This window comes from Aegilops tauschii, chromosome 2 (assembly GCF_002575655.3).
Source record: "Aegilops tauschii subsp. strangulata cultivar AL8/78 chromosome 2, Aet v6.0, whole genome shotgun sequence".
In the NCBI taxonomy this organism is placed as follows: Eukaryota; Viridiplantae; Streptophyta; class Magnoliopsida; order Poales; family Poaceae; genus Aegilops; species Aegilops tauschii.
In genome coordinates, this window is record NC_053036.3 from 394,424,323 (window position 1) to 394,441,952 (window position 17,630).

Below are 17,630 nucleotides of genomic sequence, written 5' to 3' on the forward strand. Positions count from 1 at the left end.
GATGCTCCAACGGTTAACCGGGTAACCGCAAAGTCCTTTTATGTGTTGCAGCAAAAAAACCCCTCCAAACAGCCCTTTAACCCCTCTAAGTCACCTCCATGCTCTCGGTCGTTCGATCACTATCGTGTGGGCGAAAACCGCACTCCATTTGGAGTCTCCTAGCTCCCTCTACCTATAAAAACACCTCCCCCTCCAAAATTTCGGGCAAAACCACCCCTAACCCTAGCAAAATCGCCCTCCGCCGCCACCGGACACGTCCACCGCCGCCGAACAAACAGCGCCGCCGCCCCGCGCCAACCCCAGCGCGACACGTGGCACGTCGCCGCCGAAGCCCGCCCGGGCCCGGGGCAAGCCCTCCCGGCCCACGCGCGCCTCTCGCCGCCCGCGGCTCCCCCGCCGCCCGCGCCCTCCCGTCTCCAGCGCCGCATCGCCGCCCTCACCAGTCGCCGCGTCCGAGCCGGCGAGCTCCGACCGCCCCGCCGCGCCTCCGCGCCTCCCGAGACGTCGTCGCCTTCACCCGCGGGAGCCCGCGCCGCCCGAGTCCCGCGCCCGAGCGCCGCCCCTCTCCCTCGTCGTCTCCCTCCTCTCCTCCGCCGGCCGCCGCCTCTTCTCCGGCGAGCCCGAGCCGAGCCCGAACCCTAGATCGGGTCTAGGTTGACTTCTCCCTCCCCCGAAATTCTCTAAGTCCCGTATATTTTACATTAGATGCTCCTATTCATAGCATCATATATCATCACATACTGCTCCGTTTTGCGTGCATGATATATCGAAATGTTCGTCTCGAGATTCTCTTCATTTTGTTCCATTGTGCCATGCTTGTTTGAGTTCATCTTGATGCCCAAATCTCGGGTGCAAGAGTGATATATGTTGTTTACTGCTGTTACTTATCAGAACTTGGTGATTTGTTATTTTTTGTTGCAATTGATGTGTGCATCTTATGAGCATGAGCTCTACAGGTGTTTTGATCTATGTCATTCCATCTTTACAGAGGTGTATGCCATGTATTTTTGTGATCTATATGGTGACTAGTACAAGCATGCAAACTAGGCTTCATGATGTTTCTGTTTTCAGAGACAGGATTTTTGCTAAGTCTGTTACTGCTGTTACTTTGTTGCTATGTATCCATGTGGCTACAGTGAGATCCATGCTTCTTTTGGGCATGTTCAGTAAGGATGTTTTGTAGATATAGTTGTGCTCTATCCATCCATGCCCCTATTTGTAATTATGGAGTGCCATAGCATGTCTTAATCTTGCACTACTTTTGCTATAAAATATTCCTGGCAGATTGTTAACATGATATTCAATTTTGTCAAGGTTGTTGTAGTTGATCCATACATGCTATGAACTTGCTCTTGCCCTGGTTAGCTTCATAAACACGCCGTCTTTCTGTAGGTATGCTTTTTTTGTCATGCATTGCTTTGTGGTGAGTGAATCAAGCTCACCAAGATGCCTTCATAATTCTGTTTACTGCCATGCTCTGTTTTCTGCTAAGTCTGAAACCTGTTAACGAAACTTGCTATCTTTTGCACTTTTGCCATGCTTGTTTGAACCTATTATGTTGTGATCTAGTCATAGCTCAGTGTTCATCTTTTGTCAAGAATCTCCTGTAGATCACTGCCATATGCTTTGTTGCTATGTTGGAGTGCTGTAGCATAGCTACTTAATGTATTCTAAGTGCTATCATGCTGTTAATCGCAGATTCGTGTCATTCTTGTTTTGCTTGCCATTTGCAAACCGTGCATCCGTTTCCGGTGATCTTTATATCGATTTCGACCGAAATCATCTCATATTTCCAGTGGCATATTTGTTTTGCCAAGGTACTGCCTTGTTCACCCTTTTTCTTCCAGAGCACGCATACGCATCGCATACCATATCTCACATATCATGCATGTTTTGCATCATGTTGCTTGTGCATTTCCCGTGATTGATTGTGGTTCCATTGCTTGTGTTCTTGCTGTGGGTAGAGCCGGCAGACGAGTTCATGAACGAGGAACCTGTTGAGTACGCTTTATCAAGCTTTCGACAACTCTGAGAACCTTGCAGGCAAGATGACCATACCCTCGAAATCATTTTTATCTTTGCTTTGCTAGTTGTCGTTCTATTGCTATGCTGCGCTACCTACCACTTGCTATATCATGCCTCCCATATTGCCATGTCAAGCCTCTAACCATCCTTTCCTAGCAAACCGTTGTTTGGCTAAGTTACCGCTTTTGCTCAGCCCTTCTTATAGCGTTGCTAGTTGCAGGTGAAGTTGAAGTTGGTTCCATGTTGGAACATGGATATTTTGGAATATCACAATATCTCTTATTTAATTAATGCATCTATATATTTGGTAAAGGGTGGAAGGCTCGGCCTTATGCCTGGTGTTTTGTTCCACTCTTGCCGCCCTAGTTTCCGTCATACCGGTATTATGTTCCTTGAGATTGCGTTCCTTGCGCGGTTGGGTGATTTATGGGACCCCCTTGACAGTTCGCCTTGAATAAAACTCCTCCAGCAAGGCCCAACCTTGGTTTTACCATTTTCCACCTAAGCCTTTTCCCTTGGGTTTTCGCGAGCCCGAGGGTCATCTTTATTTTAACCCCCGGGCCAGTGCTCCTCCGAGTGTTGGTCCAAACTAGAGCACCGTGCGGGACCGTCCCTTGGCAACTTGGGTTACGTTGGTACCTGTACGCTTAGCTTATCCGGTGTGCCCTGAGAACGAGATATGTGCAGCTCCTATCGGGATTTGTCGGCACAGCGGGTGGTCTTGCTGGTCTTGTTTTACCATTGTCGAAATGTCTTGTAAACCGAGATTCTGAGACTGATCGGGTCTTCCCGGGAGAAGGTTTATCCTTCGTTGACCGCGAGAGCTTATAATGGGCTAAGTTGGGACACCCCTGCAGGGTATTATCTTTCGAAAGCCGTGCCCACGGTTATGTGGCAGATGGGAATTTGTTAATGTCCGGTTGTAGAGAACTTGACACTTGACTTAATTAAAATACATCAATTGTGTGTGTAGCCGTGATGGTCTCTTCTCGGCGGAGTCCGGGAAGTGAACACGGTTTGAGTTATGAATGAACGTAAGTAGTTTCAGGATCACTTCTTTATCATTTCTAGCTTCGCGACCGTTGTGTTGCTTCTCTTCTCGCTCTCATTTGCGTATGTTAGCCACCATATATGCTTAGTGCCTGCTGCAGCTCCACCTCATTACATCATCCTTTCCTATAAGCTTAAATAGTCTTGATCTCGCGGGTGTGAGATTGTTGAGTCCTCGTGACTCACAGATTCTACCAAAACAGTTGCAGGTGCCGACGATACCAGTGTAGATGATGCAACCGAGCTCAAGTGGGAGTTCGACGAAGAACGTGGTCGTTACTATGTTTCTTTTCCTGATGATCAGTAGTGGAGCCCAGTTGGGACGATCGGGGATCTAGCATTTGGGGTTATCTTATTTTCATTTGGATTTGACCGTAGTCGGTCTATGTGTGGATTTTGGATGATGTATAAATTAATTTATGTATTGTGTGAAGTGGCGATTGTAAGCCAACTCTCGTTATCCCATTCTTGTTCATTACATGGGATTGTGTGAAGATGACCCTTCTTGCGACAAAACCACAATGCGGTTATGCCTCTAAGTCGTGCCTCGACACGTGGGAGATATAGCCGCATCGTGGGCGTTACATGGAGCATATGAGATGTTCCAGGAGTTGAAGTTAATATTTCAAGAAAATGCCCGGATTGAGAGATATGAAGTCTCCAATAAGTTCTACAGCTGCAAAATGGAGGAGAATAGTTCTGTCAGTGAACATATACTCAAAATGTCTGGGTACCACAATCACTTGACTCAACTGGGAGTTAATCTTCCGGTTGTAGTGTCATTGACAGAGTTCTTCAATCACTGCCACCAAGCTACAAATGCTTTGTGATGAACTATAATATGCAAGGGATGGATAAGACAATTCCCGATCTCTTCGCGATGCTAAAGGCTGCGGAGGTAGAAATCAAGAAGGAGCATCAAGTGTTGATGGTTAACAAGACCACTAGTTTCAAGAAGAAGGGCAAAGGGAAGAAGGGGAACTTCAAGAAGAACGGCAAGCAAGTTGCTGTTCAAGTGAAGAAGCCCAAGCCTGGACCTAAGCCTGAGACTGAGTGCTTCTGCTGCAAAGGGACTAGTCACTGGAAGCGGAACTGCCCCAAGTATTTGGCGGATAAGAAGGATGGCAAAGTGAAAGGTATATTTGATATACATACTATTGATGTGTACCTTACTAATGCTCGTAGTAGCGCCTGGGTATTTGATACTGGTTCTGTTGCTCATATTTGCAACTCGAAATAGGTGCTACGGATTAAGTGAAGATTGGCTAAGGACGAGGTGACGATGCGCATGGGAAATGGTTCCAAAGTCGATGTGATCACCGTCGGCACGCTACCTCTACATCTACCTTCGGGATTAGTTTTAGACCTGAATAATTGTTATTTTGTGCCAGCGTTAAGCATGAACATTATATCTGGATCTTGTTTGATGCGAGACAGTTATTCATTTAAATCAGAGAACAATGGTTGTTCTATTTATATGAGTAATATATTTTATGGTCATGCACCCTTGATGAGTGGTCTATTTTTATTGAATCTCGATAGTAGTGATACACATATTCATAGTATTGAAGCCAAAAGATATAAGTTTAATAATGATAGTGCAACTTATTTGTGGCACTGCCGTTTAGGTCATATTGGTGTAAAGCGCATGAAGAAACTCCATGCTGATGGGCTTTTGGAATCACTTGATGCTTGCGAACCATGCCTCATGGGCAAGATGACTAAGACCCCGTTCTCCGGAACAATGGAGCGAGCAACAGACTTGTTGGAAATAATACATACTGATGTATGCGGTCCGATGAGTGTTGAGGCTCGCGGCAGGTATCGTTATTTTCTGACCTTCACAGATGATTTGAGCAGATATGGGTATATCTACTTGATGAAACATAAGTCTGAAACATTTGAAAAGTTCAAAGAATTTCATAGGGAAGTGGAAAATCATCGTAACAAGAAAATAAAGTTTCTACGATCTGATCGTGGAGGTAAATATTTGAGTTACGAGTTTGGTCTTCATTTGAAACAATGCGGAATAGTTTCGCAACTCACGCCACCCGGAACACCACAGCGTAATGGTGTGTCCGAACATCGTAACCGCACCTTATTAGATATGGTGCAATCTATGATGTCTCTTACTGATTTACCGCTATCGTTTTGGGGTTATGCTTTAGAGACGGCTGCATTCACGTTAAATAGGGCACCATCTAAATCGGTTGAGATAACACCATATGAACTGTGGTTTGGCAAGAAACCGAAGTTGTCGTTTCTTAAAGTTTGGGGTTGCGATACTTATGTGAAAAAGCTTCAACCTGATAAGCTCGAACCCAAATCGGAGAAATGTGTCTTCATAGGATACCCAAAGGAGACTGTTGGGTACACCTTCTATCACAGATCCGAAGGCAAAATATTCGTTGCTAAGAATGGATCCTTTCTAGAGAAGGAGTTTCTCTCGAAAGAAGTGAGTGGGAGGAAAGTAGAACTTGATGAGGTAATTGTACCTGCTCCCTTATTGGAAAGTAGTTCAACATAGAAATCAGTTCCAGTGATTCCTACACCAATTAGTGAGGAAGATAATGATGGTGATCATGAAGCTTCTGATCAAGTTACTACCGAACCTTGTAGGTCAACCAGAGTAAGATCCGCACCAGAGTGGTACGGTAATCCTGTTCCGGACGCCATGTTACTTGACCATGACGAACCTATGAACTATGAGGAAGCGATGATGACCCCAGATTCCGTGAAATGGCTTGAGGCCATGAAATCTGAGATGGGATCCATGTATGAGAACAAAGTGTGGACTTTGGTTGACTTGCCCAATGATCGGCAAGCCATAGAAAATAAATGGATCTTCAAGAAGAAGACCGACGCTGGCGGTAATGTTACTGTCTACAAAGCTCGACTTGTTGCAAAAGGTTTTCGAAAGTTCAAGGAGTTGACTACGATGAGACTTTCTCACCCGTAGCGATGCTTAAGTCTGTTCGAATCATGTTAGCAATTGCCGCATTGTATGATTATGAAATTTGTCAAATGGACATCAAAACTGCATTCCTGAATGGATTTCTAGAAGAAGAGTTGTATATGATGCAACCAGAAGGTTTTGTCGATCCAAAGGATGCTAACAAAGTGTGCAAGCTCCATCGATCCATTTATGAACTGGTGCAAGCCTCTCGGAGTTGGAATAAACGTTTTGATAGTGTGATCAAAGCATATGGTTTTATATAGACTTTTGGAGAAGTCAGTATTTACAAGAAAGTGAGTGGGAGCTCTGTAGCATTTCTAATATTATATGTGGATGACATGTTGTTGATTGGAAATGATATAGAATTTTTGGATAGCATAAAAGGATACTTGAATAAAAGTTTTTCTATGAAAGACCTCGGTGAAGCTGCTTACATATTGGGCATCAAGATCTATAGAGATAGATCAAGACGCTTAATTGGACTTTCACAAAGCACATACCTTGATAAGATTTTGAAGAAGTTCAAAATGGATCAGTCAAAGAAAGGGTTCTTGCCTGTGTTACAAGGTGTGAAGTTGAGTGAGACTCAATGCCCGACCACTTCAGAAGATAGAGAGAAAATGAAAGTCATTCCCTATGCCTCAACCATAGGTTATATCATGTATGCAATGTTGTGTACCAGACCTGATGTGTGCCTTGCTATAAGTATAGTAGGGAGGTACCAAAGTAATCCAGGAATAGATCACTGGACAGCGGTTAAGAACATCCTGAAATACCTGAAAAGGACTCAGGATATGCTTCTCGTTTATAGAGGTGACAAAGAGCTCGTCGTAAATGGTTACATCGATGCAAGCTTTGACACTGATTCGGATGACTCTAAGTCACAAACCGGATACGTATTTATATTAAATGGTGGAGCAGTCAGTTGGTGTAGTTCCAAACACAGCGTCGTGGCGGGATCTACGTGTGAAGCAGAGTACATAGCTGCTTCGGAAGCAGCAAATGAAGGAGTCTGGATGAAGGAGTTCATATCCGATCTAGGTGTCATACCTAGTGCATCGGGTCCAATGAAAATCTTGTGTGACAATACTGGAGCGATTGCCTTGGCGAAGGAATCCAGATTTCACAAGAGAACCAAGCACATCAAGAGACGCTTCAATTCCATCCGCGATCTAGTCAAGGAGGGTGACATAGAAGTTTGCAAGATACATACGGATCTGAATGTTGCAGACCCGTTGATTAAGCCTCTCTCACGAGCAAAACATGATCAGCACCAAGACTCCATGGGTGTTAGAATCATTACTATGTAACCTAGATTATTGACTCTAATGCAAGTGGGAGACTAAAGGAAATATGCCCTTGAGGCAATAATAAAGTTGTTATTTATATTTCCTTATATCATGATAAATGTTTATTATTCATGCTATAATTGTATTAACCGGAAACTTAGTACATGTGTGAATACATAGACAAACAGAGTGTTCCTAGTATGCCTCTACTAGATTAGCTCGTTAATCAAAGATGTGTTGTCATTTGATGAACGGGATCACATCATTAGAGAATGATGTGATGGACAAAACCCATCTGTTAGCTTAGCACTATGATTGTTTAGTTTATTGCTATTGCTTTCTTCATGACTTATACATGTTCCTATGACTATGAGATTATGCAACTCCCGAATACCGGAGGAACACTTAGTGTGCTATCAAACGTCACAACGTAACTGAGTGATTATAAAGATGCTCTACAGGTGTCTCCGATGGTGTTTGTTGAGTTGGCATAGATCGAGATTAGGATTTGTCACTCCGATTGTCGGAGAGGTATCTCTGGGCCCTCTCGGTAATGCACATCACTATAAGCCTTGCAAGCAACGTGACTAATGTTAGTTGCGGGATGATGAATTACGGAACGAGTAAAGAGACTTACCGGTAATGAGATTGAACTAGGTATGGTGGTACCGACGATCGAATCTCGGGCAAGTAACATACCGATGACAAAGGGAACAACGTATGTTGTTATGCGGTTTGACCGATAAAGATCTTCGCAGAATATGTAGGAGCCAATATGAGCATCCAGGTTCCGCTATTGGTTATTGACCGGAGATGTGTCTCGGTCATGTCTACATAGTTCTCAAACCCGTAGGGTCCGCACGCTTAACGTTCGATGACGATTTGTTATATGAGTTATGTGATTTGATGTACCTAAGTTTGTTCAGAGTCCCGGATGAGATCACGGACGTGACGAGGAGTCTCGAAATGGTCGAGACAAAAAGATTCATATATTGGAAGATTATATTCGGACACCGAAATGGTTCGGGTCGTTTCGGATAAGTTTCGGGGGCCCCCGGAAGTTATTGGGCCTCATGGGCCTAGTGGTGGAAGAGAGGAGGCAGGCCAAGGAGTGGTGCACGCCCCCCCCCCCCAGCCCAAACCGAATTGGACTAGGGTTGGGGGGGCGGCCCCCCCTTTCCTTCTCTCCTCCTCCTCCTTCCCCCTTCTCCTTGTTGGAATAGGAAAAGGAGGGGGGCGAATCCTACTTGGAGTAGGACTCCCCCCCCCCTTGGGCGCGCCACCCTTGGCCGGCCTCCTCCTCCCTCCCTCCTTTATATACGTGGCGAGGGGGCACCCTAGAACACACAAGTTGATCTTTTAGCCGTGTGCGGTGCCCCCCTCCACAAAAACACATCTCGGTCATATCGTCGTAGTGCTTAGGCGAAGCCCTGCACCGGTAACTTCATCATCACCGTCACCACGCCGTCGTGCTGACGAAACTCTTCCTCGGCCTCAACTGGATCAAGAGTTTGAGGGACGTCACCGAGCTGAACGTGTGCAGATCACGGAGGTGCCGTGCGTTCGGTACTTGGATCGGTTGGATCGCGAAGACGTTCGACTACATCAACCGCGTTACTAAACGCTTCCGCTTTCGGTCTACAAGGGTACGTGGACACACTCTCCCCGCTCGTTGCTATGCTTCTCCTAGATAGATCTTGCGTGATCATAGGAATTTTTTTGAAATACTACGTTCCCCAACAAGATCAATTTGAGAAATAGCTTAGCTGCTGGAAGGGCAAGCTTATGTCTTATGGGGGGCGGCTAATCCTGATAAACTCAGTGCTTACAAGTATAATGATGTTCCCGTTTTCCTTCTTTGAGGTACCCGTGGGGGTACGCAAAAGATGACTTTTATCAATCACGCTTCTTTTGCGAGAGTGATGAGACTAAATCAAAATGTAGGCTGGCAAAGTGGGATATAATTTGCAGGCCGAAGGATCAAAGAGGTTTAGGTATAGAAAACCTTGAGATAAAGAACAAATGCTTACTCAGTAAATGGTTGTATAGACTTTCTGTTGAGGACGAGGGAGTGTGGATACAGTTATGGCGTAACAAGTATCTACACTCCATGACCCTTGCCCCCAAGTTATGGCACAACCGAATGATTCACCTTTTTGGAAGGGGCTCATGCGGACAAAGGTAGCCTTTTTCAATAGGACCAATTCAGTGTCGGGAATGGCAATTCAACTAGGTTCTGGGAAGATACGTGGCTAGGGGACGTGCCGCTCGCCATACAATATCCAACCCTCTATAATATTGTACAACAAAAGGAGGCTTTCGTTAGTATAATTCTAGGATCAGTTCCTTGAAACATACAGTTCCGAAGATCGCTTCTAGGGAACGATGGGATAGATGGCTACATCTTATGTGCAGGGTGATGCAAATCAGCCTTTCTGATGAGCCAGATACACTACACTGAAAGCTTTCAGTGTCAATAGTATTCTCAGTGAAGTCTATGTATATAGACTTGATAGCACACTGGTCCAATCCTAAAATCACTACATATTTGAAAAATTAAGGTTCCCCTGGAGATAAATTTTTTATGTGGTTCGTATACAAAGAAGTGATCCTGACTAAGGATAATCTGGCAAACGTAATTGGGAGGGTAGTAAGCGATTTTGTTTCTGCGATCGAAATGAATCAATCCAACATTTGTTTCTTGATTGTCCACTTGCCAAACTAATCAATCCAACATTTGTTTCTTGATTGTCCACTTGCCAAACTATTGCCGCAAACTATGCATGTGCCTTTTAACGTAAGTCCACCTGATGCCATCAACACCTTTTTTGGGACTTGGGTAAACGGGGTAGAGCCTAAGTTAGCAGCACATATTCGACTCGGGGTGTGTGTATTACTTTGGGTCATATGAAACTGTCAAAATGACGTGATTTGTAACAGACAAAACATCACAAATATTTTGCACGTAATCTTCAGAGCAACTGGCTGGATCCGTATGTGGTCGTTATTTAGCCGTGTGGAAGCCAATGAGCATATGACGTATGGGTGCAACCGATCTGAGACGGTACCACAAGATACCTACAACCGGTTTGAATGGCGGTCCAACAATAGGATAGGTGTATAGGCATCTAGTTCTATGTTCTGGGGGTTGTGGCTTTGAGTTCTCCCCTTTTTTTATCTCTTCATGAGTTTTTTATCATACTACACACTTGTTTGACCTTTTAGTTAATAAGATGGTTGCGTGCATCGCTTTAATGCAAAGGCAAGGGTAATCTTCCTTTCTAAAAAAAATATCTATAAAGAAGCAGAAGGAATGGTACGCGCTTACTCTCAGGAAAAAAAAGAGGCACCACAAAGAGCATGTTTAATTCTAGTATAAGTGATCCGAAAGGGAATTGTGTAGACAGTTGAGGGACCAAAAAATATTTATCTCATTTCATTGTCATTAGCTCATTAGAAAAACAATAATGTGTCAATTTGTTATGAAATTGTCGTTAGTATATTTTCCAAAAAAAAACAATTTAGTCCAGATTGAGCTATGAAAATTAGGAGATAAGAACAAATAGCTTATTGATTGTACCGTCCAAACAAGGTGTCGGATGCAGCTACCGAAACATTCAGAACACAGGTCCAGGTTGATTCTACTAGCCACCTCTAAGAGGTTTATAAGTACACCATAGGTGCTGATACATCATCTCAACGCCAGGAGAAGGAGGTTCCTCTTCTGGAAAGTACTTTGGCAGAACGGAATGCACATTAACTGGACACCACTAGGTGGAAATTGGTGAACAATGGGCAAGGTTTTTTGATAGTAGTGCTAGGGTTAATGAGGTGCATAGATGATAGGTCATCGAACTACGATGACACGCGCATTCTCTTTACATCGTTCTCGGGCACACTCGCATCCGCACCATTGCCACGTGCGCTGACATCGCCTGGTTTTGCAACCTACAGATTAACACGGTTCAATCTTTAGTGACAGTCCTATGGTATGTAAAAGAACTTCATATCCTCCCAAAGAGGAGGATGTTTCATGTCTACTAGTCATGCATGAGCTCACCTTCTCATCAGGAACAAGAGCATATCTTTCAGAAGGTGACACCCAAATTTTAGCTGAAAACATCACGAAGTACCATTAGTTGTCTGTCTGAAAATGCGCACCTGCTAGCATCTGCGGCTAGAGCGCATTTGGTACCAACCTGCAAAGGGAATAGCTGCTGAAGATTCCAGCTTCTTGGAGCCAGGACCATCCGGGCTTAGGGCATCAATAATCACAGGTGTATTCCTTCAGGATTGTGCAAGATGATATTTTGTTAGTTTACGCTATATTACAGGTGATCGAGGGCTAGTTCAAATGAGTGCTTGAATAAAAACATTAAACAGGAACCACCTGTCAACTATTTCCCCATGACCGAGTTGTCCACTAGTACCCCTTCCCCATGCAAACACATTTTTCTTTTCTGTGAAAGCAAGAGTGTGCCTCCATCCACAAGCAACTTGGGCAACTTTCTGCAGTACCACCACAAGGTATGGAAGTTTGATTATTATTCACGTGAATCAATGAGACGACTTTGAGCATAAATTTGCTGGTTATGACTTCTATGGATCATTTAGCACTCCCAAACACATGCCATACCTGTTCCTCGGGAAAATTAACCTGTGCGGGGGAACAGTGATCGGCATTATCGCCAGCTCCAACTTGCCCAAACTGCAGATGAAAATATGAGACGATTAGTGCAGACAAAGATAAACCACCTGGACAAGTGAAAGATGAAACACCGGAAACATAATATGTCGAACACAATATGCCAGTACCACCAGTTTTCAGAAAAGTAGAGTCGGAATTCAAGCCAAGCTCAGCATACAGACACCGTTTAACAATAATAAATTTAAATGAATGAGATCACAAAAAACCAGTCTACCACTAGCTGTAGCATTGTGAAAAAACTTACCGAATGACGACAGGGATAATGAAAGGGCTCAAATCTAGGATCTGCCAGAACTCCATTCATTCTGGCTAGTCATTACTCATTAGTAAAAACTAAGTATTGTATAGCCCGATCGGGTGAGTTATGACTCAACATTCTACCAAAGCCAAGCATCTGTAAAGACTTAAATCTATCCTATGTAAAGTGGTTGCACTTTAGCAAACAATGGTGATTCTCCAAGTAGAAATTATAATAAATGATCACATTATGAAACTCGGTTGGTCATGTTTAAATTAATATGAGGTCTTATCTTGTTTTCTTTGTGTAGAGGAATCTTTTGATTGTCATGAAATGATGGTGCCATGGTAACCAATGCATATACAAAATTGATTACGGCTTGGGTACCACATTAGGGATTCATTTTGAGTATTTGGTTTTTCGAAATCGTGAACAAAACCACACAATAAAAGACTTCCTTGTGTAGTTTTACACAGATACCAACTATATGACGGATAAAGAAAAGTAGATGGAGATTGATAATGACCTTGTTCCATCCCCATCCATAAAGTTTTCCATCTGATGTAAGTGCCATTGTGTGCCTCCATCCACCTGAAATCTAAATGAGATAGAGCATATGTACATATTATTAACCTTCTTCACAGACCTCAATCAGCACATATGTAGTATGTAACAAAAGAAAACTTGATAGCTCTAAGACTTTAGTCCAGCCCGAGGAATTCTGCAGGCTGAATAGCATATGATAGGTTCTGAGTTGCTTGGAGGACTACAAAAGTAACACTACATTGCCTCTAGATATCCCTTGCCCTGCCCTATGGCTATGGGCTTGCGTGAAGATATAATCATACACATTGCATAACACAGAATGTTGTTGGTATTAGCTAGTACTCCCTCCTTCCCAAAATATAAGGCGCGTTTTGACTTTTCTGGTCTTCGTTGCACAACTTTGACTATGATTTTCATGTATTATATGTCTCTAAAATTAGTATACATACATATGAAGTAAAATTGTTTTGCAAGAAAAATACGACGATGCCATTTATACAAGTTCAATCAATATACTTTGATACTCCCTCCGTTCCAAAATATAGCACGCCCGCGCTTCCCGAGGTTCAACTTTGACCATAAATTTAACCAACGAGACCGACTGCGGCGGGAGCAAAAATTATATAATTGAAAACTTCTTTTGAATACGAATTCATTGGTATAATTTTTTTCTCCTGCCGCAGTCGGTCGCTTTGGTTAAATTTATGGTCAAAGTTGAAGCACGGAAACCGAGGACGCACTATATTTTGGGACAGAAGGAGTATATATTAGTGGTCAAAGTCATGCATCAAAGACCGTAAAAAATCAACCGCGATTTATATTTCGGGAAGGAGGGAGTACCTGGGATGTAGAGCTGTCCTTTAAGGCTTCTACTTTATGTGGAACTAGATGATCTTCAAAATCGCCATGACCAAGCTGGCCATATTTACTCCAACCGTAAGTGTACAAACTACCGGAGGAGGAAACAGTAATGGTATGGCGCCATCCGCATGCAACAAGCACCATCTTCTCTCCCTACAAAAGTGCAAGTAACAAGAATAAATATAAACCTGGAAGCATAAGAACAAACAGAGCAAGTAAGAAGAAGAGACAAAAAATAAACTAACGCCATCATAGTCGGAACTGTAGAAGACAGCATTGCATGTAATTTCAATGAATAGAATCACCTATGGATGACTGGATGGGGATGGCTAGATGAGCATATATAAGCTTCTACTAGTCATCTCAAAGAACAATTAGTATTCCAGATGTTTCCATTTAGGCAAAAGATTCTTCTATTTAACTATGAAGCATGAATATACATGGGTAGTACTTTCCCAGACAGGAAGCCAGTCCTTGTTTTTGAATACTAGTCCTTCATATTCATCATTAATTAGTTCTATGATAACATTAACAGGGATATGTTGGGTGCTTGATAATACCACTCCAGAACACAGATAAAGATGGAAATGGAATATTCCATTTTTATGGATCAATTGATGAAGGCATCAGTAGGAGTGCGTCTATGGATGTAAATGTTAAGCAAGTCATGCCAATTAGATCATTACCTCCACTGAAGATACTTTTTCAGGAACAAATCGGTCATTCCGATCACCAAGACCCAAGTTTCCGTACCGACCCCAGCCCCATCCATAGATTTCGCCATCTTCAGTTACTGCAGCAGTATGTTCGGCACCAGCAGCAATCATGTTCACAGAAATACCCTGCACATTTTGGACCATTAGCTCTTAATAACCTTGCACATCATATTCATTAGAAGGTCAGAATGTCTACATTCCCACACAAGCTGTATTATATTTGTTGATAAATTTTGAGAAGATAAGTATACTTAAAGGTTATTTGTCTATCATTAACACAGTGCTATTCACTGATGTCTATATCAGAGTGGTACCTATGTATAAATGACGGAATGCCCATCCCAATAACCTGACAGGATCCCACCTACATTACATCTCATGTTGGTCTGTATATCGAATACTACAAACCATAGCAATGATTTTCACATGGCACGCTTCCCCAGTAGGGGATCCCTACCGTAACAAAATGCAATCAAAAGATTGTTGTCACGGACAAATATCAAAGAAGATGAAACTAGATTTTCTTTTCCTTGTACCATATATTTGCATTTGCTATCTAAAAATAGCACATAAGAAGAATATTGTACCTCAAAAGCTTGAATCGTTTGTGGGAGCAGCGAATCTTCAGTAGTTCCAAGACCAAGCTGGCCATTTTGGTTACGCCCCCAGCTAAAACAAGCATGTATCAGAAGTTCAGAATAAGTAACAGTCACTCGAAGATCAGCAAGAGCAATGCAATGCAGCGATCTTATCAATTATCAAAAAGTGCTCTCAGTAACACCACTTTTTGAAAGGCAGATGGTATATACTGTTGCTGCGCAACTCTAGTAAGTGCTGATAACCGGCTTACCTGAGCACTTCACCGGCCATGGTGACGGCCAGACAGTGGCTATCCCCACAGGCGAGCTGCTTGATCTTTATCCCCTGCAGCGCCTTGACCGGCTGGGGCGTGAACACGTCGGTGGAGTTGCCGTGCCCCAGCCTCCCGAAATCCCCCCAACCCCAGCTGTAGACCTGGTGCTCGTCCTCGGAGTAGGCGGTGGTGTGGTCCGCCCCGCAGATGACGGACGTGATCCCCGGCGCGTCGAAGCCGCTGATCACCGTCGGCACGAGGCGGTCCTCGGCGTCCCCGTGGCCCAGCTGCCCGTCCTCTCCCCTGCCCCACGTGCACAGCACATTGCCCGCTGCAAAGCACAAGCCGCCGCCACCACGGCACGGACCCGTCAGCACCACGATCCACACTAGACACTACACCTGGACCTGGAAAGAAATCCCCGCCGTGTGCGCCGAGACGACGCTCGACGAAATGCTCCCCAAAAGAAAAGAAAAGAAAAGAACGGTCTGCTTGACTTACCGAGGAGGGCGACGGAGTGGCTGGCGCCGGCGGAGACGAGGACGACAGCGGGCGGCGCTTCGTGGGCGGCGGATATGGCCGCGTCCATCTGTCGATCGGCGATCCGGGCACTGGCGGCCACCGCGGGTGGTGAACTGAACTGAGCGGACGAAAATATCTGGCGGCCAATAATTATCTGAACTGATTATACTCCTACTAAGCAGCGGCGAGCGAGCGAGCGAGCGAGGGAGGGAGGGAGGCCGGAAGGGATGCCAGGGGCGGATTTAAAGCGGGCCGGGACCTGGAGCTGGACCTGGAGGCGAGAAGGGGGAGACGGCGGCCGCGATGGGGATGGGCGACCTGCCGACTGCCGTAATAAATGTGCTAGCTAGCGTACGTACAAGCCCATACCATGTGACGCCTCACAGTGCACTCCGGACCTCCGGTGACTGTAGAAGCTCAGCTCGGGGCGATAGATTACCGCGCGTCATTAAGGACGGGGCCGGCAAAGGTGGACGCCGACCACCTCCGTTTTCGTTCGGAGACGGAGAGAGAGAGGGAGAGGGTGTTTCCCTGACGCGTGGCCTCGTGGCCGGTGGTCCAGCCTTGCAGCCGGTGGGTCTGCTCTGTCTCTGCCTCTGCCTCTGTGAGACGTTGGGGGTTTGGGGACGTGGAGGTGGAGGAGGACCACTCGTTCGGCCCCGGGAGTGAAGAGACGAGAGCGCGCGACGTCGCCTTCCCGGGCTTATCTGAATTTTAAACTCGCTGCGCACCAACCCCCGCCTTTTTGCCCTTTGCTTCCAAATCAGATGAATGCGGTTCCGGCTGGATCCTCCCCCCGTACGGGTACCTTGGAGTATATATCGTCCGTGCCACGTTGTATTTTACTATTCATTCATTCATTCATTCATTTATTTATTTATAAGGGAACCACCGTGCGTTTGCTGGTGTGCGATCGATCTACCAGCTGCCTATACTAGCAAAAGGCACGAGCGGTGCAACGGGCTAATAAAATCATGGCAAACGCTCTAATAAAACCATGGTCTTCAAATCAAGTTTCAAATATTCACTCTCCATGTATATACACATATTTGAATATTTATGCATCAATGTTTGGGATTTTGTTGCAGAGTTCTTTGATATTGACGAAATAACTGGTTTTGAAAATATCATGTCCTTCTGGCATATGCATAAGAAAATGTTGTTTTGAACTTGGTGACAACTGCTACCTTATGGAGCTTTTGCTTTCAGGGGCGCAAATGGAGAAGTGTGAAATGCATTCTTACAAAACTAAGCTGCTATTTACAACAATGGAAGGTTCTCTGCGACAATGTGCAAGCAACTCTATTGCAACAATGCATTCTCCTTTTGGACAAACGGCGTGGGCAACTCCTCCGGATTCGCATGGAGGTGATGCAAGAAGAGACCAACTGAAGACTGGACGCGGGAGATGATGGATCAATCCATTCCCCTGAAGATCTGCTTATTTGATTCATCCTCCAGTGTTTCTTTTTTCTGCTGGTGCTCTGTAATAAGTAGACCTGAAAATTTATGCGACCAAAGCCAAGACTTCTGATCTGTTGGTTGTAGGTTTTTATCGTTGCTTTAGCTGCTTTGTAGTAGTCGGTTTCCTCAAACTTGTGACTGGTTGCTTTCTGCTTCATTCTATAAAGTGGGGCAGGGGGCAACCCCCTTTCATTCAAATAAAATATTTATGCATCAACTGACGCGCATGCGGACATGAGACGCATGCTTCTAACATGCTTACAGTGGATAGATGTTGGACTTGATTGTTGAAGCATGTTTTTTTAATGATGCTGTGTGAGAAAGAAAAGAAAAGGTCAGCCTCACGATGGATGAAAAAATTGAAGGGCCCAATGAAGTACGAATAATTCAGAGGAACACCCG

The 17,630-nt window shown here is 44.5% G+C and overlaps 1 protein-coding gene across 1 annotated transcript; it reads right to left on the reverse strand.

Moving 5' to 3' along the window:
• Positions 1-10,865: 10,865 nt before the first annotated feature.
• Positions 10,866-16,378, reverse strand: LOC109750720 (ultraviolet-B receptor UVR8). The gene is made up of 11 exons (XM_020309669.3): positions 15,744-16,378; positions 15,240-15,573; positions 14,977-15,058; positions 14,360-14,515; positions 13,653-13,826; positions 12,793-12,864; positions 11,957-12,028; positions 11,711-11,829; positions 11,520-11,605; positions 11,381-11,433; positions 10,866-11,268 (listed from the first exon to the last, which is right to left on the reverse strand). The coding sequence occupies exons 1-11, from the start codon at positions 15,829-15,831 to the stop codon at positions 11,176-11,178; spliced, it is 1,329 nt and encodes a 442-aa protein (XP_020165258.1). The 5' UTR covers positions 15,832-16,378; the 3' UTR covers positions 10,866-11,175.
• Between the last annotated feature and the right edge of the window lie 1,252 nt (positions 16,379-17,630).

Coding starts and splice junctions, on each gene's coding strand:
- LOC109750720 (XM_020309669.3), bottom strand. CDS start 15,831: ATGGACGCGGCCATATCCGCCGCCCACGAAGCGCCGCCCGCTGTCGTC. Junction 15,574..15,743: donor CCACTCCGTCGCCCTCCTCG/GTAAGTCAAGCA, acceptor TGTGCTTTGCAG/CGGGCAATGTGCTGTGCACG. Junction 13,827..14,359: donor AAAAAGTATCTTCAGTGGAG/GTAATGATCTAA, acceptor GCACTTTTGTAG/GGAGAGAAGATGGTGCTTGT.